The sequence below is a fragment of the Magnolia sinica genome, chromosome 14 (genome assembly GCF_029962835.1).
Source record: "Magnolia sinica isolate HGM2019 chromosome 14, MsV1, whole genome shotgun sequence".
NCBI lineage: Eukaryota > Viridiplantae > Streptophyta > Magnoliopsida > Magnoliales > Magnoliaceae > Magnolia > Magnolia sinica.
The window spans coordinates 82,269,398-82,293,163 of NC_080586.1; the positions used below are offsets into that span (position 1 = coordinate 82,269,398).

The following is a 23,766-nucleotide window of genomic DNA, read 5'->3' on the forward strand; positions in this document are numbered from 1 at the left end:
GTATTACCATATCAACACCGTTCATTCAATTTTCGAGATCATTTTAGCTAGGGATCCAAAAAATGAATCATATCAACAGCTAAAATGACCACACCACTAATAGCAGCAGGATAGTGATTTTCACCGTTAAAACATTCGTAGGCCCACCATAACGTTTATTTTCCATCCAATCTGTTCATGAGTTCAAAAAAACCTGGATGAATAGGAAAAACAAAAATTATATTGATCCAAAATTTCTGTTACCCCAAAAGGGTTTCAATGGTAGACGTTCAATCCCCAACTGCTTTTTGCAGTGTGATCCACTTGATACTTAAATTTATCTTATTTTTATTGTAAATCCTTAAGAAGACCTCGAAAATTAGATGGACGGTTTGGATATAACACATACCTCATGATGGGACCCGTAGAACTCTCTGACGTCAATACATCAGCTATATCGCTGGTGTGGGGTAAACCAGCCAATCCGCTTCCGGCATCCGGAAAAGCTATACACTCCTTTGATGGTTCACCACCATTAAAACTATTCAACCATTTGAAGTGGATGGTTAGGATTGCTTGATCAGCGTTTGGAGAAATGGTGGTTAACTAGCATGATGGGTGGATTTGGGCTTCGCAGCTTATAAATCAAGGACGGCAGAGAAAGATATGAGCAAAGAAGTTATTTTACTTCCATTTCTACATCAGAGAAAGAGAGAAAAGGAATGGAGAGAAGAGGCTTTCTTTTTTACCTCTTTCTTTTAAATATTGTAATATATTGCGGAAGATATTGGGAGGTGAGTGGTTGCTTGGACAGGGAGAGAAAAGCTCTCACCACTTTTCGAAAGGCTCTCAACGATCCTTTCAATATTCTCTCTTCATGGGATGATGAAGCCTCAGACTGCTGCAAATGGAGAGGAATTACCTGCCACAACATAACTGGGTATGTTCTTAAACTCGACCTCAACACTTACAATGACAGGTATTGGGTTGACGGAGGCCGATTACATCCAGCTTTGAGTCTAAGTGGCAGAATTGATCCAGCTTTGGTTGAACTGAAGCATCTTCAGTTGTTGGACTTGAGCGACAATGCTTTTCATGGTATCCCAATTCCACAGTTTTTGGGCTCCATGAAAGAGTTGAGGCATTTGAACTTGTCAGAAGCAGGGTTCAGTGGGAGAATCCCTCATCAGCTTGGAAACCTCTCTAAACTCATTTCCTTGCAGCTTTCTTCATATCCCTTCTCCGACTCCCTGAGTGCCAAAAACCTGTGGTGGTTGACAAACCTAACTTCTCTAAAGTACCTCGAATTGTCTTATGTGAACCTTTCCATGGCAAGCCATGATTGGGTCCACGTAATGAACAAGTGTCCTTCCCTCGTTGAGCTACGCTTATTCGAATGTCATCTTTCATATATTTCTCCAACTCTTGCTTCTGTTAATTTCACATCTCTCCGTGTCCTTGATCTCACTTTAAACCACTTCAACTCTACAATTCCAAAGTGGATAGCTAACATCAGCAGCCTTGTGTCTTTATATCTCTCATTTAGTAATTTTGATGGTCCAGTTCCTTACCAATTTTCACAACTTCCCAACTTGGAAGAGTTGCAGCTGGGAGGATCTCTCTGTCCTAATTGTTCACGACTCCCTGAAGGCAGTTGGAGTAAACTGAAGATACTTCATCTATATTTCAGTGAGCTGCATGGAGGAATCCCCAATTCTGTTTGGAATATGACATCACTGAAGTCTCTCTCTTTCTCATTCCGTGAGAATATAAGAGGTTGCATTCCAAGAGCTATAACTAAGCTTGTCAATTTAGAGAGCCTGTCTTTGTATGGAGGCCAAATGAATGCGCCCATTCCTGAATGGTTCAATGAACTAAAAAATCTAAAGAACCTTTTTCTCAAAGGTTGCATGCTGGGCCCAATCCCTGCATCTCTTGGAAGATTGTCTTCCTTGCAATCTTTAGATCTCAGTTGGAATCAGTTGAATGGGAGTATCCCTGCAGCTCTTGGAGGATTGTCTTCATTGCAATCTTTAGATCTCTCACGGAATCAGTTGAATGGGAATATTCCAGCAGCTCTTGGAGGATTGTCTTCCTTGCAATCTATAGATCTCTCACGGATTCAGTTGAATGGGAATATTCCAGCAGCTCTTGGAAGATTGTCTTCCTTGCAATCTTTAGATTTCAGTGGCAATCAGTTGATTGGGAGTATCCCTGCAGCCCTTGGAGGATTGTCCTCCTTGCAATTTTTTGATCTCAGTGGTAATCAGTTGAATGGGAGTATCCCTCCAGCTGTTGGAGGATTGTCTTCCTTGCAATTTTTAGATCTCAATGGAAATCAGTTGAATGAGAATATCCCAACAACTTTAGGACAACTTTCTACCTTGTCTTTGCTTGACCTCTCTAACAACTCCTTGACAGGAAACGTGTCTGAAACTCATTTTGAATACCTCAAAAAGTTGGACTACTTGGATTTGTCTTTCAATTGTTTGGTTTTTGATATACACTCTGATTGGGTCCCTCCATTTCAGCTTTCTAGAATTTCACTAAGATCATCTTGTTTAGGTCTTCCTCCCTGGATACGAACACAAAAATACATACAGGAGTTGAATCTCTATAACACAACCATCTCTGGCGTCATCCCCACCTGGTTTTGGGATTTTACAACCCAACTTTCTTCACTGGACCTTTCAAATAACCAGATTTCTGGCCAATTGCCCAACCCATTAAAAATGCTGCCTGCTAACTACATTGATTTGAGTTTGAACAATTTCAGTGGTCCCATACCTTGCATATTGAATGGAGTTGTAGTACTTGATCTCTCCAACAATCACTTTTCCGGGCCAATCCCACCCAATTTTACATCCACAATGTACAATTTACAAGTTTTTTCTGCCAGAGGTAACCAAATCAGTGGCATAATTCCCTCATCCATAGGCAAAATGAAGTCTCTTCTTATCCTTGATCTTTCCCAGAACAATATAAGTGGCACCATCCCACTAAGATTGGGTGACTGTGTAGACCTCCGGGCACTTGATTTGAGCAAGAACCGTTTATCAGGAAGAATTCCCACATCTTTGGGTCTGTTACATCAACTTCAATCAATGCACTTGAGCGACAATAGCCTTTCAGGAAAAGTCCTTTCATCTTTGAAGAATTGTACTCTTTTGGAGACTCTTGACCTTGGACAGAACAATTTTTCAGGTCATATTCCCACTTGGATTGGCAAAAGTTTTCTGGTTTTAAGAATTTTGAGTTTATGATCCAATATGTTTATTGGTAACATTTTTTTTTCTCAGGTCATATTCCCACTTGGATTGGCAAAAGTTTTCTGGTTTTAAGAATTTTGAGTTTACGATCCAATATGTTTACTGGTAACATACCACCACAATTGTTAAACATAACTTCGCTTCAGGTCCTTGATGTGGGACAAAATTGTTTATCCGGTTCAATTCCTCAAACTCTTCAAAATCTCACGGCCATGAAGATTGAGCAGAATACTGACCACTTTCCTGTGAATGGAACAAAATCTTACTATGAGGAAAACTTGGTTGTGTCGATGAAGGGGCTAATGCTTGAATACACTAGAACACTTTCACTGGTTACATGCATGGACCTTTCAAGTAATAACTTATCTGGAGAGGTCCCTGAAGAACTCACAAGTCTTTTTGGATTGCGTGTCTTGAACTTATCTGGTAACCATTTGACCGGAAAGATCCCAGACAAGATCGGTAATTTGGCATTGCTAGAGTCTCTTGATTTCTCCAAAAATCAGCTTTCAGGTATAATTCCTACAAGCATGTCAAGATTAACTTTTCTAAGTTACTTGAACTTGTCGAATAACAACTTGTCGGGGAAAATTCCATCGGGAAATCAGCTCCAGACACTTCAAGATCCTTCTATTTATATGGGCAACAATGATCTCTGTGGACCTCCTCTTTCAGATAAGTGTGATACTGATGAGACTTCTCAAAGACCAATGCCGGTTGGTGGTGATGTAAAAAAAGATGATGGAGCGCATGAAATGGTTTGGTTTTACTCTGCATTGACACCAGGATTTGCAGTGGGATTTTCGGCCTTCTGTGGCGTTTTAGTGCTAAAGAGAGCTTGGAGGATTGCCTATTACCATTTCATTGATGAGATGAAAGAAAGACTTCTTTACAGCTGTCGCTTTGCAAGATGTTAGATTGAAGAAGTTACTTGCAAACGAAGGTCATGAATAATGAATAATTGTTTGCTACCTAGTTATGAAAGCTTTACAGTGGTGATCTTTTTTTTCTTTTTTTTTTTTGGTTAGTACTTTTTATAAGAGTTGTAATAGAAAGTTTAGTAACTAGAATTTAGGGAGGGAATTAGCCAGTATTTTCCCCTTTTATGTATATAATTGTCAAGTATCAATAAAATTATAGGTGGTGTGCTCCCACCTTTCTGCAAAAATATAATAACAATAATAATAAATATTTCTATTTTATACGTGTTAGCTGCTCTACTCATTAATCAGAACACACGCCTGTCAAAAAAAACATATGATTAGTAAGATCGGTCGATGGTCTATATTCAATTTAAGAAACCACCTAATGAGTGACGGTCCATATTCAATGTACGGAAGTGACCCACCTAAAAATTCCGTTGGCTTAATTTTTTGGGCAAAGCCAATCTATGCGACGCTTCCCAACGTTTGGCAAGTTGAACTATTATTTGTAGAGTTGCATATCTGAATTCAGTTGAATACTGCACCAAACTATATTTCATGACAGGGCCCACCTTTTCCACGGCTAAAATGATGAGAATCATCCTGAAGATCTCTTTGTCAATCCACTCATCCGGTGGAGTCACACCTGGTGTGTGAGATTGTTGGCCACCCATTGCTTTAAGTGGTCCTGCACACCTGCATTTGGCTTGAATTTTGAGCCAGATAACATTTCATGATGGGCCCACTTTGGCACTTGTTTAGTGGACTGACTTGATTGTCAAATAATCTGTAACGAAACCCACCTATACATGTGTCCATCACCTTATGACTGTAAGGGCCTGATCAAGACCCCTGACTCGTTCGGTCTTGATTTTAGCAGAAACTGGCAGTGTCAGGGGTCCATTGACATGGCTTGAGGGTGAGTCGGTACTTGGTAGGGTGGGTTGGGTTGGGGTATCAAATGGATTGAGTCTTTATTTGGATCGACCCAGGAGAGACTAAAAACCTTTTAGTTATGATAGCGTACGTTGCCACCTTACCATATTACCGTGTGGTGGCGGGTTTCCCCTCAGGGGGTGCATCCTTCAAAAGATTTGAACTATTGATCTCAGACCTACACACCACGATGGCCGTGTGATGTATGGTGGTGCACCCATGTGCAATTAACAAACCCTTCAACAAAAGATCTTCAATTTTATGTGTGCCACAAATTATTATTATTTTTTTAAAAAATAAAGTGGCTAATCAAACACAATTGAAGCCAAACAAGCCTAAGTACAAGTGGTCCTGGTTTAAGGACCCTTCGACAGATCCAGACTGCTCATTAGGTCCACTGCACATTTCATGGTTTACAATGCAAGCATCACACTTATTCAACAAATATAACAATTTGATCAGTAGCTTCAGTATGGATAGTCAAAGACCATTCACACGAAAAATGGGTCTAGTAACCAACTTGATGCATCTATTTGCTAGGATCATATGATCAAACCAATTACAGATTTGATCATATGATCAATGAGATTTTTGCATTGGAATGTGTTCTGGCCTAGATGGAAAGTTCAGATCAATCGATCAGACTGCCCAAGTAAACCGATGCAACTAGGAGCACAGGAGCATTCTGAAACAAACATAAAAATTAAATAAAAATGAGGATAATATAGAAAGCTGAAACAACCGGTTTTATTCTCAATCAAATGAATAAATTAGCAGAAGAGGTGGTGAAGATGAGGAAGAAAAAGAAACTGTAATTGGATTTTTCTTCAAATTGATGCAGATGTGATTGATGTTGCATACGACAACATATTAGGTAGAAGAACAGCCAGTAACAGCAGCTAAAACCTAGGCCGAACGCAGCAGCCTCAACCAGCCCACCTTAGAAATATCCCCGCAGTGCGAAATCTGGACCCTTAAATGCAATTCCCCAGCATCTGTACAGTGGCCATAGCCCAAAAAAAAAAAGGGTACTCCAAATTCCCTATTTAAGACTCTCTTTTTTCTTTTCTTTTTTCCTTTTTTTTTCATTTTCCTCTGTGATGATTGATGAATATAACAATATACAGTTCTTTCCCAATGGTGTTGAAACTTCATTGCTGTTAGGAACTGCTGAATCTGATCCTGATACACATCATTGGAAGCTATCCCTCCTGCAGAATATCATAATTTCAAAAATACCAACATCAGTTGCTGTGTCGGAGGATGATTAAAAGCTCCCGATGAAACTAAAGCTACAAACATAACAGTAAAATGCAAGTCGTCTTTCAACTCCATGGAGTCCAACTTCAACTAATGCCACATCATAAATCAGTCAATGGGGTGGAGTAGGACACTCATCAAAGCTTGGATTCAGATGAAAATCCCAAATTCTTTAGAGATTGCCACGGACCGACCCCAAATCATTACTAGGATAGCAGACGGCAGATGCAAAGTTATGAAACTTGGGAGTGGTTCTTTCGTCACAATGCTCAGGAAGAACACAAAATTGCACCCTTGCAATCTTGGGGCATGTGTACGGTATAGGAAGCAGTCGAGAAATGCACCACCATCGGCAACCAGCTAAAATTCAGCCTATTTTGACAACTTTTCCAATGGACAAACAGAAGTTAAAAACAGATGGCCATCCAGCAGGGGAAAGTCCTCTGATTGAGCTGTTATGATCATTCGAACAGTGCAAGCTTTTTAGTCACAGCCGATCCATGATGGGCCCACCTCTTGACCAATTCCAATTGTCGGTCATGACCTGACCAACTTCCTAAATGCAGATACCAACACAAGTACCATTCAAAACAATGCAATGCTGAAACCAAACAGAAAAAAATGGTGGAAAATATTCACAATCTGACTCAACTCACGCAGAAATGGAAAAGTTTATCAGTAATCTTGAGGTCTGTTGTTCGAATGCTGGCATAGCGCAACAATACATAAGCATGCACAAAGCCACCATAAACATAACATGTGTACCACAGTACACTTTGTAGTTCCTAAAATGGATGTAGCACAGTATAAAAGTAAGGCTGAACTTATCGTCCTGTCTGATTCACGGCCATCAAAGGATGGTTAAAATGAACATTGGCAAATGGTGAAAACCCAACAAACAAGTGTCCATCAATCAGGGAAAAGAATCATTCCATCATTCTGAAGTTCGGCCTTGGCCCCATCTGACATGGATTGCTGTTCTCGACCAGCATATATCTTTCCCCGCTTTTGATTGGAATAGAATCCTCAACAACACCTGTTTTATACAGTGCGTGCAACAATCTTAAGTCCTCTGGCTCACCATGATGTCATCCATCAGGAACACTCCATGATGCCAGGCCTCAGGCCAAAAATCAGCCAGATACACAACCCAGGTGGGCCAAACTATCAGAAGAGGAGATGCCAACCATAGGTCTATGTGGTGCCACCATGGTGTTTATCTTTCATCAAAACACATTCATCAGGAGTAAATCACAAGGACAATGTGAATATACAAAAACCAATCTGATCCAAAACTCATGAGGGCCACTTTGCATGAACTTAGGAGTTTTAGGCAGAGTGTTTGTGGTGAAAATAAGCGCCCTAACCTAATGCTCAGCAAGGACTTCACATATACACCATGGTTGGTCCCAAAAAGCTTGGGTGTTTTACATGCTGTATAAAACAGGTGTTGTAGACGACTCTGGTCCCTTTGATTGACTACCAATTCTAGTCATTGACATGGTCTATAGGGAAATGAGCAATGAAAGAAATAGCAAGCTTACCATAAGGAGGACGTGAATGCCCTCCTCAGCCTCAGATGAGAACCGTGTGCCTCCATTGCTTCCAACAATCTTATTCTCCACACGCTTCCAATTGGATCCCTTATCTTTGCTGCTGTTATGATGATAAACCAACTGTGCCAGAATCCAAAAATAAAAAATAAAAATCCAAGATGATCAATACAGGCATGCTCTGATCATCTGCCCATGTCAAATCAGATGCCATTGGCTCAGCCAAGCATTGGCAACGTTGGACTGATGAGGTCCAAGTGCAGGGTTTGACTTCGCATGATCCCTCACGTGCTACTGAGGCACATGATCAGTCAACACTGGCTGCTCATCATACAGTTCCCAGGGATCACCACCACGGGCCGGCCTTCCAAATGGCTTTCCAAGGATGTCATTTTCAGAGGCAATTAGTTCCCGGAAGGCATGAGGGCCACCCAGTTGCATTGCTCGGAAGAAGTCGGGCTTTGGGTCATGATAGGTGGAGCCATTAGGGTACAAGCTGTTCAGAGACCTCAGCGTGCTTCCAAAGCCATCATGATAGAAGGCGTACTGCTGGAGGTGATGAAAGGGGACGGCACCGTTGCTGAGAGGCGTCAACAACCCAGAAGTAGTTCTAGGACTGGATATGGAAGAAGAGGACATCTTTCCATTCATATGCTGAGGAGATCTTGGGAGGAGGAGAGGGCTTCCAATGGGAGATATTGGACATGTCCTCGGCATACGGCTATCACTGAAAACCATAACCGTGGAATTAGAATGATATTCAATTCAGGAAACTTAATGTACAGCAAAGGTAAAACTCAACTTGAAGACTGTAGAGGCTTTGTAAGACTGAACTCGGTAAACTAGCTGTTTAGATATTAAAGAAACAAGAAATGCTCCAGTGCTCCCAAAGCACTAAAAATTATAGTGCTCCTAGTTGCAACGGTTCAGTTAGACAATCCAATAGATTGTTTTGAATTTCCATCAAGTCCAGAACACATTCTCTCAAGCTACCATATAAATATCATACTGATCCGACAATGCAATCCATCCTTTATTTTTCCTTATTCTCTATAGCCATCTTATTCCTATAATTGCCACAAAAGTGGTTCTTTAGAATCAGAAGCAATCTAGCAAATAAATGGATCAAAACTTCCAGAAGCGCTATGTGATGGACTGCTGAGATACTTCTGAGGTTTCTGAGAGAGTTCAGAGAGAGAGAGAGAGAGAGAGCATTGATTGGGTCCGTTGATATCACAGATAAGCCATAGCCCAAAAAATTTAGACACCCTTGACAATCCAGTTGGTGTGAATATGTACTGTCACTCTGTTTTGAGACGCCCATTCCTTTTTTAGACAACTGATTGAATAGCTACCACAGTCCAAACCCATTGCTTTGGGGATATGTGCTATCCACATGATACCAGTAACCAGATCAACAGTCCTAATCACCATATATGCATGCCATGTTACCATAAGGGTGCAGTTGTATAGAATTGTGATTCAAGCCACGAAATAACATTTTTTAACCCTACATGTATGAGAATCTTTATGGTGCATACGTCTCCTAATCATATTGATGGTAGAGCTTCCAGTATCTACTAAATACCAGCACAAACAACTAAATGCCATGCAAGACCTTTCTCTGCAAGTTTGAAACAAGTCTGCTCAGTACAAAGGTGGCATCATTGCAGTCACATGACACACTGTTGCTATTGAGTTGCTTGGACAAAAGGAAAATAATGCTCTTAGATCTTTAATTATGCCCTTCCATGGAGAAATCATGATGAAAACAACTCGTGCAAACACATAACTTCCATGAGAACTCCCACAGGGCTGTGCAAAACCCTCTTTTTCTTTTTTTCTTTTTTCTTTTTCTTCTCCTTTTTTTTTCCTTCTTCTTGTGAAAGGGTAATGAGATTCATTAAAAGTAAAGGATGGTAAGGGAATTCCCAATACAAAGAAAGGGGTGCAAAGCCCCTCTAATGGCAAGCTCGACCACCAAAGGGTCAGATACGATGACTGAGGGGTTCCCATGGTCAGGAATGTAATCTCTTTATGAATACAATCCAGAATCCTGAGGAAAAGGCCCATCCCCCCTTGACCCCAGAAGAAATCTCCCTGCAAGGTACCTCCACCATCATGCGGAGATTAAGTCTAGAATTCACAGCTTGATTTTTATCCATGAAGCCAAGAAAATTCACTTAGGCCCCGTTTGTTAAATCTGAAGTCTAAAGCCTGAATCTGAAATCTGAAGCCTGAATCTGAAATCTGAAGTCAAAAAACTTGTTTGATAACTATGGCTGAAGTCTGAAAATTAAGTACTGAATTTGAAACAATCTGTTTGTTAACAAACATCTGAAATGTCTGAAATATGTTAATTTGACACATTTACCCCTATCTATCTCCTGTTTTGAAGTACTTTATATTATAAAGAAATTATTTTTTATTAAATGAAAATAAAATTATTCTATTGAATTCAAATAAACTATAAAGTACTTAATAGAAAATTAAAATATCATTATTCATAAAAACAGATAAAAAATTAATGATTTGCATGTATAAGTGTGGCGGCAATTTCTTCTCGCATATTGGACATAATAGTTTGTTCAAAGTTTCCAAATACTCCTTCCACTTCAGGCATATCATTCTCTGATTCGATATTCATCTCTGAAAGAACATTTTCATCATTGTATTGTTAGAAGAGTGGATCGGAGATGGATTCTTTTCTGATGTAGTTGTGTAGTGTCATGCATGCAATAACTATGTCTCTTTGCGTCGGGAAGGAATATGGTGTCATCCGCTTCAAAATTGCAAAACGCGCCTTCAACACGCCAAAAGACCTTTCGATTACATTCTGTAACTTTGCATGCATATGATTAAAAACTTCTTCTTTACTAGTAGGCCGCCCAGCACTACGAAAGTCACCCAACCAATACCGAACATTACGGTATGGTGCCATAAATCCTCTTGTGTGAGTATAAGCAGCATCAACAAGATAATATTTATCTACATAAAAACAAATGACAGTTTAGCAAAATTTCAAGTTATAATTTTACCAAGTTATATGAAAAAGTATATTAAATATTACCAGGAGGGGGCAACGGAAATTTCTTTGTTGGATCAAGTACAGCATCCATAAGTACCCTTGAATCATGTGCCACCCCTTCCCATCCAGCTATGACATATGTAAAAATCATATTAAAGTCACAAATGGCCATAACGTTCTAAGCACATTCACCCCTTCCTCTTCATCTGTAAGGTATTTGTTTATCTATCGGGATACATGCAGGAATGAGGGTTCCATCTAACACACCAACGGCACCCTAAACATTAAAGGTAAATTGTTAACCCTTAAGTAGGATGATTCAATTATAAGTAAATATATTTATATTTTTTTATATGAAGTTTTACCTTAAATATTTGCCGAAGATGTCTGTATGTTCTGATTTCTTGGACATTTTGATCAAATGATGGAGTGACAATCATTTCTTTGGCAAATTTTAGCATAGCAAATAATACCTTATGAAAGTACTTATGCACCATTTGTGTTGAATGTACAAATTGATTTCTTACCAATCTATTCCGAAGGTTATGACTAATTGTCATTATAAACATGGCAATCTTTTCCTCGAGTGATACATATCTACTATCAAATAACCACCTTCGAATGTGAAACAAGTTACACAAAATATTGAATGTATCTTTCTCCATTCTAAATAATTCGTAGCAAACTGAAGATGGACCATCTAGCAATTCTTTCACAAAATATGATCCAGGTAATGCAGGAGAACTTGATTGTATTCTGTTGGTAAACGTCTCTAAATAATTAGATAGCAGCTTTAATATAACAATCTTCAATAATTTCTTCTGTTCATTTGTTAATGCCATAATTCTGTCAACATCGAAAGTAAAGACTTCAATTAGATGTTTAAACAATTAACTAGTTAAGATTAACAAATCTCTTAAATATCTTATATCGATAAAAATCGATATGCTCTATATAATAATCTTCAGCATATCGATAAATCAAGAGTTACAGTGGAATTAAAGACATGTGAAAGAAATAAAACTATTAAACTAATATTAAAATTATTCAAACTGAACAGTATACTAATATAAAGTCTATAAGCAAAGCTAATGTCAAAACATTAAAGAAAAAGAAATAAAACTAATGTAAAAAATGTGAAAAAATAAACCACACACTAATCTAAAGTCTCTATCCAAAGCTTCATATCCTCTTCTTCTTCTAGAAGCATCCACACTTCTCTGTTCTCCTTCTTCTGGGTAAACGATTTTAGAGCTTTAAAGTATAATGGATCTGGTCTTCTTGTTGATAACATGCTGTTTAATTTCATTAAACATTCTTTGATAGTGGGTCCTTCTGCATCTGTCTTTTCCAACTGATATATGAGTGCATCTACGCTGCTTTGGATATCATTCTTCCTATTTGATTTGTGCCGTTTGCGTTGATGAGCTTCTAAATCGACAAGCGGTGCCTGTTGGCATTCTTTAGTAGCTGAATTTATGTTAACATCGAGACTGCCTAAATTGATTTCATTTTCACTCATAGGTGTATTTGAAGGTATTTGAGATGACGACCCAAAATACTCCTCGGGAAGATTGTCGCTATGTGTTGTGTAGGCTTCAGCACCAGTTGCAACAAAACCTTCAAATAAGGCCCTCAATTCGTTCTCAAATGCTAGTGGTCTATTTCGGAATTGAGCTGCATTCTTATTTGCCTACAAAAAAAAATCATAAAATCATGTCTTAATTTGATGAAAGGCAAATTCTTATTTAACTATATAACAAAATTTCATAATTACCTTTATGTACTCATCCCATCTTTCTTCAAGCCAATCGAATTGGCCCGTCAATGCATTGTACCCATGTCCCGTAATGCTTATCAATTTTATCCACGCAGTATATTGTACTTTCAGATAATCCCATAAATTCTTCAATTGCTTTTGGTTAAATTCTTTTCCTGTACGCTTTTTCAACTCAATTATTAATTTGTTCCATGCTTGTTTGGTCAAGCTTGAACCTGACCTACCACCCTTATGTGCTTCTTCAAGACAACAATTAATAAATATTTTTTTCTCCAAATTACTCCATCTTGCCCTGCCACTATCCCTTGAAGTCATCGCTACAATAGTCTACTATAAACTGAGAATTGTTTAACGAAGAACAATTGAGTAAAAATCTTTTAATAAATTTACTTGATTAAAATAAATAGAAAAGACAAAAACTCATGAAAATCAAGTCAATTTTGAAAGATAAAGAGACTGTAATACCTGTCGAAGAGAAATATTTATAATCCTGTTGTATTTTAGAAAAAAATAAACGTGAATTAGTACTACACCAGATTATTTCCCGCCAACTTTGATCTCCTTAAAACTGTTTGTACAACTTGAGCTCGATGAGCCCCATATAGGCTTCCAATGCAGGAACTTCATGCGAAGAGGAGCAGACGCGGATTTCCTGCTAAAGCCTTTCGTAGGAACTTTGTGCTCTGTTAGCCCCTCCATGATGTATATGTTTCATCCATTCCGTTCATCCATTTTTACAAATCATTCTAGTGCATCACCCCAAAAATTAGAGGGATATAAATCTCAGGTGGACCACACCATAGGAAAATAATAATAATTGGATAAGCATCATTAAAATCCTCCTAAGGCCCACTGTACTATTTATTTGACATCCAATCTTTTAATTAGGTCATATAGGCCCAGATGAAGGGAAAAAACAAAGATCAGCTTGATCCAAAGCTTTTATGGTCCCCAAAAGTTTTTTCATGGTCGACGCTATTCAACACTGTTTCCTGTAATGTGGCCCACTTGAGATTTTGATATACCTAATTTTTTGTCCCATTCCACGAAATGATCTGAAAAAATAGATGAATGGCATGGATGCAACACATACATCATGGTAGGGCCCACAGAGCACCGACCATCAGCCACTGGCCGGTGGCAGTGGAGTAACCAGTCCGTTCCCATCTTCGAGCTGGACGGGGATTTCTTTCCCAGGAAGTTCCCACGTTGGGATGCATGGTGGGGGCCACCTTGATGTTTATATTCCATCCAAGCCGTTTAAAAGGTCATTTTCACTGGGATGAAGTGAAAATACCAAAAATTAGACCCCTTCGTGGCCATATAAATGTTTCAATGGTGGTCACTAAATCTCCACTGTTTCCTCTCGTGTGGTCGATTCAAGTTTTGAATATACCTTATTTTTGGCTGCATAACCTAAAATGATCTGTAAAATCGGATGGACGGTGTGGCTTTCACACAAACATCTCAGTGGGGCCCACCCAGATTCCATGCGCTGGAACTTCCTGCGTAAGGCTTTTGAGGGAAATCTGCGTCCCTTTTTAAGGAGGACACGGATTGCGTACTAACCCCGCCCGTCCCTGGCTCCGAACGGGCAGTTCTGTGGACGGGCCCACCGTGATGTATATGTACATCCAAACCGTCAATCCCCTTTCTCAGATTATTTTAAGGCACGGATGCATAAATGAGGCAGATCCAGCGCTCAAGTGGACCACACCAAATAATAATTTTGGTTGCATTAAAATGCACCGGTTGCATTAAATGCAAGAGTCATCTGTGATGTGGTCCATTTGATTGTTGGATCTAACTCATTTTTTCCTTGATGCCTTAAAATAATATGAGAAAAGGGATAGAAGGTTTGGATGTACAGATACATAACGGTGGGCCTGCCCACAGAACAGCCCGTTCAGAGCTAGGGACGGGCGGGGGTAGTACGCGTGATAATGACATCCACCATTAAAACCTTTCTAAGAGCCACTGTGATTTTTTTTACCATCCAACCTATTCATTAGGTCATGTAGACGTGGATGAAGTGAAAACACAAAGATCAGCTTGATCTGAAACTTCTCAAGCTCTCAAGAAGTTTTTAACGGTGGACGTTCAATCCCCACCTTATAGTCCAATTAATCATTGGACTTGTTTCTTTTATTGGATCACACCTTAAATTATCTAAAAAGATTGATGGACGATGTGGATCAAACACATAAATCATGGTGAGGCATAAAGAAATTCTGCAGGTCAAAGGTTGATTTTGTATTGCGCAAGCAATTGAAAAGAAAAACTTTCCGTAATAACTTGAAAAGGGGTACTTTTGGAAGCAAAAAATTTTTGTTTAATGAAAAATCACAGAGCGCATTCTGCGTTCACCATTAAGCCAGACTCCTATCACTGAAAAAATTTAGTGAAAAACCACTTAGCGCTTTCCATCTTTCGCGTTAACAACGCATTAACAAACACCACTAAACACGGAAAATTTTCCACATTCCGCGTTAAGTGCAAAAATTCAGCGTTAACAAACACGGCCTTAGTAGAAGAATGAGATCTAGCCCAATTGATGTAAGTACCAAAAGTGCAAGGATTTCTGTGATGAGTGCTAGCATCAACATTATGCATTTATGTAACTCAAATGCCTAAGGGAGTCTTATAATATAAATGGACATTCAGAAAAAAAAAATCAGAGAGAAATGTTGAGATTAAATTCTTAACTTGCAGCTTGATTTTATCCATGAAGCCAAGAAAAATCACTTAGTGGAAGAAGCAAAACTAACTGAGTTAATGTAAGTACAAAAAAGACATGAATTTTTGTGTTAAGTTCTAGCATCTACATTATGCATTTACAAAAGCCAAATGCCTAAGAGAAACTTATCAGAAAAGAATAAATGGATATTCGAAAAAAAAAAATTACATTTCCAACAAATATTTCAATAAATATTTTAGGAATCATTAGCCACAGGGTTGGTTTACCACTGTCAGAGTAGCACTTCATCAATGAAGCACTAACTCTAACAGAAGCATCTTTTTTGTTTGATTGGTAATAAAAGCATGCTAACATCATCAACAGAATTATTCAAAAGCATTGTCAACAAAATTTTCAAATGGCAAAGCACTTCATCAATGCATCACTAACTCTAACTAAGCTTCTTTGTGTTTGATTGGTAATAAAAGGATGCTAACATCATGACCAGAATTATTCAAAGCCTATGCAGCAAAAATTCAAATAGCAAAAGATTAAAGAAGAAATTAATAATTTTATAAAAATTCAAGAATAATCATAAGGAGAATACAAAAATATACAAAAGGCTACAGCCATCTACAAAAGAAAAACTCAGTGATTCTCATAAACCAGCACAACTATGCATACTGTGTCTGACCCATAATATTACACTATATTTTGATGCCTCGAGCAACTCAAGAGAGCTATTTCCTATCAGAACAAGCAGAGTAGAATAATAAAACTTATCAAAAAATGAAAATAAAAAATTGCATATGTAAGTAATAAAGAAGTCAAAGTAGAAGAAGTTGCAAAGGTGAGAATATCACACAACTTGAACTGTAAGCTTCGGATGACAAGTTCCAAATAATTCTGTTAGAAAAAGAACTTACCCGCATCAATTGCTTTGCACTTTCTTTTGACTTGGCATCATAAGAGAAGAGTGTAACCTTCTTCATTGCACATATTTTCCCACTTTCACTAAAACCAAAACAACAGAATAAGAAAAGAAATACACAACATAGCAACAACTTTAGGAGCATAGGCAATAGCACTCAAGGACAACATGGTTTCTTGACTTTATTCTACTCCCACATGGGAAATACTTGAATAATTTGGAAATGGCTTCTCTGAAGATAAATTATTTAGCATGGACACAGACATTGTCTAGGCCTTGGATGCAGATATGGGGCCAAATCTAAGGCGGCATTGAAAATTAAGACTCCCCAGCTCGACTGCAAAATATTTGGATAATAATATTATTTTTATTTATATGTAAAGATTACAAGTGAAGAATAGCGTGATAATAACCCAAAAGATCAATTGTCGATAGATGAAAAAGGAAACCAAAATGAAACGTGTTAAACAATTAAAAAGAAGAAAAAAATCATATTTATATGAGCTGTATACAGGATTGTTGGGTGCACATAAATGGACAAGCATTCTGCAGCAAAATTTAAAGAAGTGAAGTCCCCTGTTACATAGGAAAAACCATAAATGAGCAGATCCAATCATAACAGTCATAACTGAGCACATGACTTCTCCTCAGCCAAGCTTTCAGGAAATAAAGGTAAAGAGACCACACACATCGGCTAAATCTCCACATTGATGGTGAGATTATATATATATATATATATGACCGGCAATTGAAAGTATTTGACAGGGTTAAACATTTAGGGCATGCCTAGATGCATTATCAAATTGAATAACCACTATAAGTCTAATAAATTGGGAATGTACAAAAACAAAATTTATTAGTAATAACCAAATTGTAATATTATTTTTTTTTATCAGTGCCAAGTTGTAATTTAACAGCAACAAAAAACGAATTATAATTTCCTTTACCAGCCAATTTGAGTGTCCCAATTCCAAATTGCAATAACATTAATTGGGATGTGAAAAAAGGGAGGAAAAAAATAAATTCAGAGTTGCTTGCCTTATTGTGAATGCTATGAAACCTCCATATATTTTCTCGATTCCTCTTGCTTAAACTTGATGTTTGCAACTCAATCGCTTGTACAGCCAAACGCCATGTTTGGAAACCATGGATTCCATGCCTAACAATGGAAAAGGAAAAGGGTCCGTGACAATTTGTGTTGATTGGATGGAAAAGAAAATGACGGACCCCACCAAACAATCATTACAATTTTCCATATTTTGGATTATTGGCAAAAGAAATTAGGTGAATCATGTTAGAATAATATGAGATTTCTACTTACTATCCAAACAAGAACTCAAATTAGATTCTATCTTTCAATAGTTCTCATGTAAATCATCATTGCATAATTATTATTTTTCCTTTCTTTTCCCTTGGATTCCATATATCAAAACATGCCCAAAGTACAATCAAGTAGCACTGTTCTGCATGTTGCTTTTTTGTGGTTTAAAAAAATAATTAAAAAATGAAAATTCAAAATTTTCAAAATTTCAGGATTTTCCCGCCAAAATACATTTTTGAATTTTTTAAATTAAAAAGTGCGGTGTGTGTGCTTTGTCTCACATCGGAAATATAGAGAAAAGTTTTGTGGTTTATATGAGATGTTGAGAAGGGTATTCTTACTAGGAGCTTTTTTGGAAGAGATGAAACACGGGTTACGTATTCCAGTGCGAGCACGCACGCGCGCGCTCGCACTCGGGCTCGGGCACCGGCGTGGGCAGTGAGGCTGTAGTGGCGCTAGATGACGCACTTTGCACTTCGCACGTGCGCATCGTGTCACAGAGTGGTCGCTCCCTCGCGACCTTACGCGAACTCGGTGTGATGGGTCTGGTCAGAGCCTTAGGGCGGTGTGGATCTGAAATGTTGGAAATGAGCCTGGATTTTATAGGTGACTGAGAACGGTCGGATCTTAAATCCGAAACGTCCAGCCGTTTCTTAAATGGATAGCTACCTTAAAAGCCACAACGGTCCGAAAACGGACAGGCCAGGATGATCCAACGGTCAGATTTACAGATCTAATTACTAGAAACGTCTGCGATTAATGGACAACAGCCAGAAACGTTTTTCAAACGTTCTAGACCATTGAATACCACATAGCAACGGGTCTACACCTGAGGCCTATATAAACTGGACCATTCCAGTCCGATTTCATCATCTCAACACACCATCTCCCCATCAAATTAAATACAGTCCATAGCTTCATATTAGAATACTTTGTCATCTCTATAGTCTAAGTCTACCAGAATAAATCTACTGCGTTAAAATTGTTCCATAGTGGACCTATGGTGATTGCTGCACGCTGGATCCAGATAAGGCTTATCTTATCCTGGAAGCAATTCGCCTGTAACCCATCAGCAGTTGATAAGGGGGCGAATCACGCTTTAAGGACAGCGTATTTTATACATGATTCAGCCTGGTGATAATTTTATTTTATTATTTATTTTTCGGTGTATCCAAAATTAGTTTCTATAACACTGCAATGCTGACATGAGATTTATTTTGCATGCATCAAATGCCTTAAATGAGATACAAGGTTGAGACGCACCTGTTAAAACCAACCTAAACATGCCCGAATGTACCCCTGCCTATGAGCTTTCCCTTCATCTTCAGCGAACGAGGGCTAGTGGGACTCTCTACCCTTACAGGAATACGTGAAATTTGATGGAGAAAAAGGAGCGGAATTGCAGATTGTTAAAAGGGGGAAGCAGCTACCGGTGGTTTTGTTGTTTCCCATCAACGGGCCACCTTGTGAAATATTCTGGAGCTGCCCCTCTGGCCCTGGATTGGAAGCGGATTGGCTGGTGTACCACACACCACCGATGTGGCTGTGTTGACGTCACCAAATTCTGTGGGTCCCATCATGAGGTATGACCGTATGAGTTATATCCGAACCGCCTGTACACTTGTTGAGCTCGTCATGAGGCTTGAACCGAAAAATAAAACAGATCCAAAATTTAAGTGGACCACACTGTAAAAATAAAAAATAAAATAAAATAAAGCAATGAAGGATTGAAAGCCTGCCATCCAAACCCTTTTGGGGTCAAAGAAATTTTTGGATCATGTGATATTTATTTTTTCTTTTCATCTAAATATGTGTGACCTTAAGAACAGAGTGGATGGAAAGTAAACGTTATGACGGGTCCTCCAAATGTTTTAACGGTGAGAATCATTGTCACCACTGCTATTTGGTGGTGTGGTCCACTTGGTGATGGGTCCCACTGCTATATATATATATATATATATATATATATATATATATATATATATATATATATATATATATATATAGGGAAAAGGTACTATGCGCTGGGCCTCACGAGTCTGTCCCATGAGGTCAAGCTGTGTGGGCCCCACCGCGATGCATTTTGAACATCTTAGGGTTGTAAACAGGTTATGCCCAACTCTACCGAAAGGTGGAAGCCTGCACAACGTGTGGATGTGGGTTAATGGTCTCTAACCCAAGCAGATGGACGATCATCTCATCTGATACATCCATACATCATTTGCATTAAATCATTATGCATACTCTATTTCTATTATATCTTAATTTTAATAAGCATGAACCATGCTGAATTTTCTCACTAAGCCTGGACAACTAACATTTTTATTGATGGAAAAATCATATAAATGAGCAATTAACTGATGATTTAGCGCAAAAACAAGAAGTTGTGACTGAACTGATGCATGACACACATGCAACGTGACTGTATCTATCAGAAGAGGAACTGGCTGCATTTAGACCATTCCTAATTATTTAATTAGAATTTTATTTGTTAAAATAATTTGATTTATATATAATGAATGATTGTATTAGTTATAAGATTTTCAGCATTTGATTGGTTTTATTTTATTGAATTGTTTTAGGTATGTAGCAAGTATTCATTAGTAAACTGTATTGACTGATGAATAATGACTAATTTACGTTGATTGAATGTTGAGAATGGATGGATATTGGTGCTTAAATCATTTTATGGGAATAATTGTGAATGGAACTAGTTAGAATATAAAAATGAATATTACTTTTGATTCTAAATAATTATATAATAGAATGAAGTTAGTATACTTTGTGTATGAGTCACGATTTGAAACACGGTCTGAGGGCACCCACTCTATATTTAAAATTTGGAGCACGACACAAACATTATGATGGGCCCAACAGAGCTTGGTTTACAGGGGATTCATGTGATTGAGCTAGGTGGGCCTACAAAGACACCCATCACATCCACTCTCCATTAGTTTCTCAAGCTCACATTAGGACAAAAGCCAAAAAAAAAAAAAAAAAAAGGTAGATCCAAAACTTAGACCGACAATGTCGCACCGTCTCGACAGGGAGCGGATGCCTATTACCACAATATGACAGGGTTGTAAAAATTAGGCAGATCCAAAACTCAGGTGGGCCATACCATGTAAAACAATGAGAATAAAAATATCTGCCCTTGAAACCTATTTGGAGGTGAACATAATATTTATTTGTTATCCAAACCATTGGTAAAATTATTACCACTGTCATAAACGGCAGAAACAAATATCATTACAAAACTTTTGTCACCACCAAGCGTTCAATCTCCATTGTTTAGTGTGATATAACCCACATGAGTTTGGATCTTCTATATTTGTAAAATTCTATCTTGCTGTGGTCTTTGAAAGTATCTGGGTGGAGTGAATTTGTCACTGACATCTATTTGTACACTTGCGGCTCTGGGTATATAGATATTTATATGTGTTCTTGTTCAAAGCAATCCGCTACCATCTCAATAAGCCTATGAACGGTTTAGATGTGCACTTTATTGTGTGACACGGATTGAGTACTGCCTTCACCTGTACCAAACTTGGTACAGGCACGACATAAAAACCATGTATCAGGATCAATATGATTTTGTAACCACATATATGCGCTTGGCATCTCATCCTTACTATTCCCTTTGGTGTGCCTACATGAGTATTAAATCAATCTCTATTTCTTTTTTATGATCTGGAATAAGGATATAATAAAATGGATGGAGAGGATTTTACATATAATGGTGGGTCCCATAGATATTGGGTGTCAGGTGTTACATAGAATTCTAGTCGGCACCCTAACAAGCAGTTTTTCTTCATGGACAACACCACCGGCGCTCCTCCTACCGCACAGACGCAGATTAGATAGTGACAAGTTAAGCAGCGAGACTTGCTACTGAAGTGACGTCACCAAGTTCCGTGGACCCCACTATGATGTATGTGTTGTATCCACAATGTCCATTCATTTGGAGATATTATTTGAAGGCATGACCCAGAGAATGAGGCATATCCAAATCTTTAGTGGACCCTGCCACAGTGGGAAGATTGATACCCACCGTTGAAACCTTCCTAAGGCCCACCATGATGTTTTTTTGAAATCCAACCAGTTCAAAAGTCAAAAAAGACATTAAAGAAGGGAAAACACAAATATCAGCTTGATCGAAAACTTTTGTGCCCTTTAGAAGTTTTTAATGGTGGTGTCACTCTCCCCACTGTTTTCTTTGGTGGGATCCACTGGAGCTTTGGATAGGACTCAGTCTGTGGATTTTACCCTAAAATGATGTCTCCAGATGAATGGATGGCGTGGATACAAAACATACATAATGGTGGGGCCCACGGAACTTGGTGACGTCACTTCAGTGGCGGTCTCGCTACTTAACTTGTCAGTAGCTAGAGCTGGGCATCGGTCTGAGTCGGATCGGATTGGGACCAATCCGATCTGATCCGAAATTTGAATACCATGACCCGAATTCGATCCGATCCGGGACCGAGTCCGGGTCACCTGACCCAGACCGATCCGAACTTTACATTGCATGATCCGATTCGAGTTCAACTCGGTCAAGGAAACTGAGTCGGATTGGATTTGGCCCAGTTCGGATCGGTCCAGATTTAATTTTTAATTTTTCAAAAAACATATGAAGGGAGTGGATTTGTCACAAATATCATGGTGGGCTCCACCTAAGGTGGGCACCATGGCAAGGGCCGCACCATCTTGGGTGAGCCCAAGGCCTAACCTAATCCCCTCCCTGGTGGATCACATTCCCAGGTCAGAGAAGAGAAACTGGAAGGTGTTGATATGTAGAACTTTTGTGGGACGTATCATGGTATATGTATTAGATCCACAACATCCATTCATTTTTCCGTACCATTTCAGGGATGATACATAAATGGAGGCTGATCTGATGCTCATGTAAGCTAGGGGGGAATGAACGTTCACTGTTGAAAACTTCTCAGGGCTACATCTGAGGCACTGTTTTCATCTGATTTCTTCAAATCTGAAGATTACAGATGATGATCATGGGTGGCCGGACCACCAGCGGGCAGAGGCCATGGCTGGCCAGCGATCCTGGGTAGCCGGACCACCAACGGGCAGCCGCTATGGCTGGCCAACGAGCGAGCCATCTCTTACAAAAAAATAAATAAATAAACAGTGGCCGAGTGATGTAGAGCGGGTCGCAGACAGTTTCATGGCCAAGATGGATCAGAAAAGGCCCGGTCGACGACAGAAGTGATCCGGACCATCGGACCTTAGATCGGGCGTATCTCTCAATCCGGAAGGAGTTAGCTGACGTAAAATATATGATTTTGGGGTAGAACGAGCTACTTTAGCCAACCAACCCCGCTACGCCGGGTTGCGCCGCCCGGAATTGCGAAAAACCCCTTGATTGACGGTCGTTTCCCTGTTTTAATTTCGTTTTTACTATAAATAGTAAGTTTTAGTTTGATTGTAACTCTTCATCCGTTGGGCTTTAGGAGTTGCGCCCAACGTGAAAAGAGCTTAGAATAATTAGGGGAACGGTTTGGTGAAGCCAAATAGGACACTTACTATTTTTGGCCGAAAACCTTGCGCACTAGTAGACATCACGACCGTCTATAAATAGTAAGTTTACTATTTATAGTAAGTCGCGGATTCTAGGAGTTTGAGTTGTAGTTTGATTATGATTTCTTTCCCATTGCTTGATACCCTTATTTAAAGGGTTGTAAACTCGATTTTAATCATTCATCAATCAATTTCGAATTTATTAGAATTTATTTCTATTTTCTGCTTTCTTTCCTCGTGGATTCGAGAAGTCTCTATGAGGAGTCCAGAAAAGTTTCGTGGATTCGGAATAGTTATCCTCTTGAGGAAGACGGTGCTCGACCTCACGTCCTCCCCTGCGTCAGTTTGGTATCAAAGCGAGGTTTCTCCTCGGATTGATGGCTTCTAACGACGGGTCGGGCAACAATCCCATGGGCGGTGCTCCAGGGAATTTACCTTTAACGGCGGCAGCTTTCGAAGTAGCGCAACGAGAGAATCAGCAAGCCATGCAAGGGCTGCAGGCTTCCATCGACCGCATAGCGGATCTCTTGGCGGAAAACCTAAGGCAACTCCGTGTTCTTGGTGGCAATCCTCC

General features: G+C 39.1%; 5 protein-coding genes across 11 annotated transcripts in view; 1 reads left to right on the plus strand and 4 right to left on the minus strand.

Annotated features, from left to right (window-relative positions):
* Positions 1 to 673: 673 nt before the first annotated feature.
* Positions 674 to 4,258, plus strand: LOC131224748 (receptor-like protein EIX2). 2 transcript variants are annotated; one of them, XM_058220075.1, is made up of 4 exons: positions 674 to 958; positions 998 to 3,183; positions 3,279 to 3,761; positions 3,924 to 4,258. In XM_058220075.1, exons 1-4 carry the CDS (start codon positions 702 to 704, stop codon positions 4,163 to 4,165), a joined length of 3,168 nt encoding a protein of 1,055 aa, XP_058076058.1. In that variant the 5' UTR covers positions 674 to 701; the 3' UTR covers positions 4,166 to 4,258. The 2 variants fall into 2 exon arrangements, with proteins under 2 accessions (XP_058076058.1, XP_058076057.1); XM_058220074.1 differs by having other exon boundaries at positions 3,279 to 4,258.
* Positions 4,259 to 5,899: 1,641 nt separating this feature from the next.
* LOC131224754 (mitogen-activated protein kinase kinase kinase YODA-like) lies at positions 5,900 to 19,009 on the minus strand. Of its 6 annotated transcripts, none has more exons than XM_058220096.1 (3): positions 8,468 to 9,108; positions 7,912 to 8,043; positions 5,900 to 6,318 (listed from the first exon to the last, which is right to left on the minus strand). In XM_058220096.1, the coding sequence occupies exons 1-3, from the start codon at positions 8,656 to 8,658 to the stop codon at positions 6,300 to 6,302; spliced, it is 342 nt and encodes a 113-aa protein (XP_058076079.1). In that variant the 5' UTR covers positions 8,659 to 9,108; the 3' UTR covers positions 5,900 to 6,299. The 6 variants fall into 6 exon arrangements, with proteins under 6 accessions (XP_058076079.1, XP_058076078.1, XP_058076077.1 ...); XM_058220095.1 differs by having other exon boundaries at positions 8,429 to 9,108; XM_058220094.1 differs by lacking the exons at positions 5,900 to 6,318; positions 7,912 to 8,043 and adding an exon at positions 18,921 to 19,009 and having other exon boundaries at positions 8,059 to 8,647.
* Positions 5,900 to 23,766, minus strand: part of LOC131224750 (mitogen-activated protein kinase kinase kinase YODA-like) — a 98,156-nt gene continuing 80,289 nt past the window's right edge. Inside the window, exon 14 of the mRNA XM_058220082.1 lies at positions 5,900 to 6,968. The gene's annotated coding sequence lies outside the window, so the exon portion shown is untranslated. The remainder of the gene's footprint in view (positions 6,969 to 23,766) is intronic.
* Positions 10,598 to 11,120, minus strand: LOC131225091 (uncharacterized). Its single transcript, XM_058220511.1, has 2 exons — positions 10,991 to 11,120; positions 10,598 to 10,908 (listed from the first exon to the last, which is right to left on the minus strand). The coding sequence occupies exons 1-2, from the start codon at positions 11,118 to 11,120 to the stop codon at positions 10,598 to 10,600; spliced, it is 441 nt and encodes a 146-aa protein (XP_058076494.1).
* Positions 12,105 to 13,043, minus strand: LOC131225092 (uncharacterized). The gene is made up of 2 exons (XM_058220512.1): positions 12,726 to 13,043; positions 12,105 to 12,641 (listed from the first exon to the last, which is right to left on the minus strand). The coding sequence occupies exons 1-2, from the start codon at positions 13,041 to 13,043 to the stop codon at positions 12,105 to 12,107; spliced, it is 855 nt and encodes a 284-aa protein (XP_058076495.1).

Coding starts and splice junctions, on each gene's coding strand:
- LOC131224748 (XM_058220074.1), top strand. CDS start 702: ATGGAGAGAAGAGGCTTTCTTTTTTACCTCTTTCTTTTAAATATTGTA. Junction 959..997: donor CTCAACACTTACAATGACAG/GTATTGGGTTGA, acceptor TCCAGCTTTGAG/TCTAAGTGGCAGAATTGATC. Junction 3,184..3,278: donor TGGACAGAACAATTTTTCAG/GTCATATTCCCA, acceptor TTTTTTTCTCAG/GTCATATTCCCACTTGGATT.
- LOC131224754 (XM_058220094.1), bottom strand. CDS start 8,637: ATGCCGAGGACATGTCCAATATCTCCCATTGGAAGCCCTCTCCTCCTC.
- LOC131225091 (XM_058220511.1), bottom strand. CDS start 11,120: ATGGCCATTTGTGACTTTAATATGATTTTTACATATGTCATAGCTGGA. Junction 10,909..10,990: donor ATTTCCGTTGCCCCCTCCTG/GTAATATTTAAT, acceptor GTTTTTATGTAG/ATAAATATTATCTTGTTGAT.
- LOC131225092 (XM_058220512.1), bottom strand. CDS start 13,043: ATGACTTCAAGGGATAGTGGCAGGGCAAGATGGAGTAATTTGGAGAAA. Junction 12,642..12,725: donor GATGGGATGAGTACATAAAG/GTAATTATGAAA, acceptor TTTTTTTTGTAG/GCAAATAAGAATGCAGCTCA.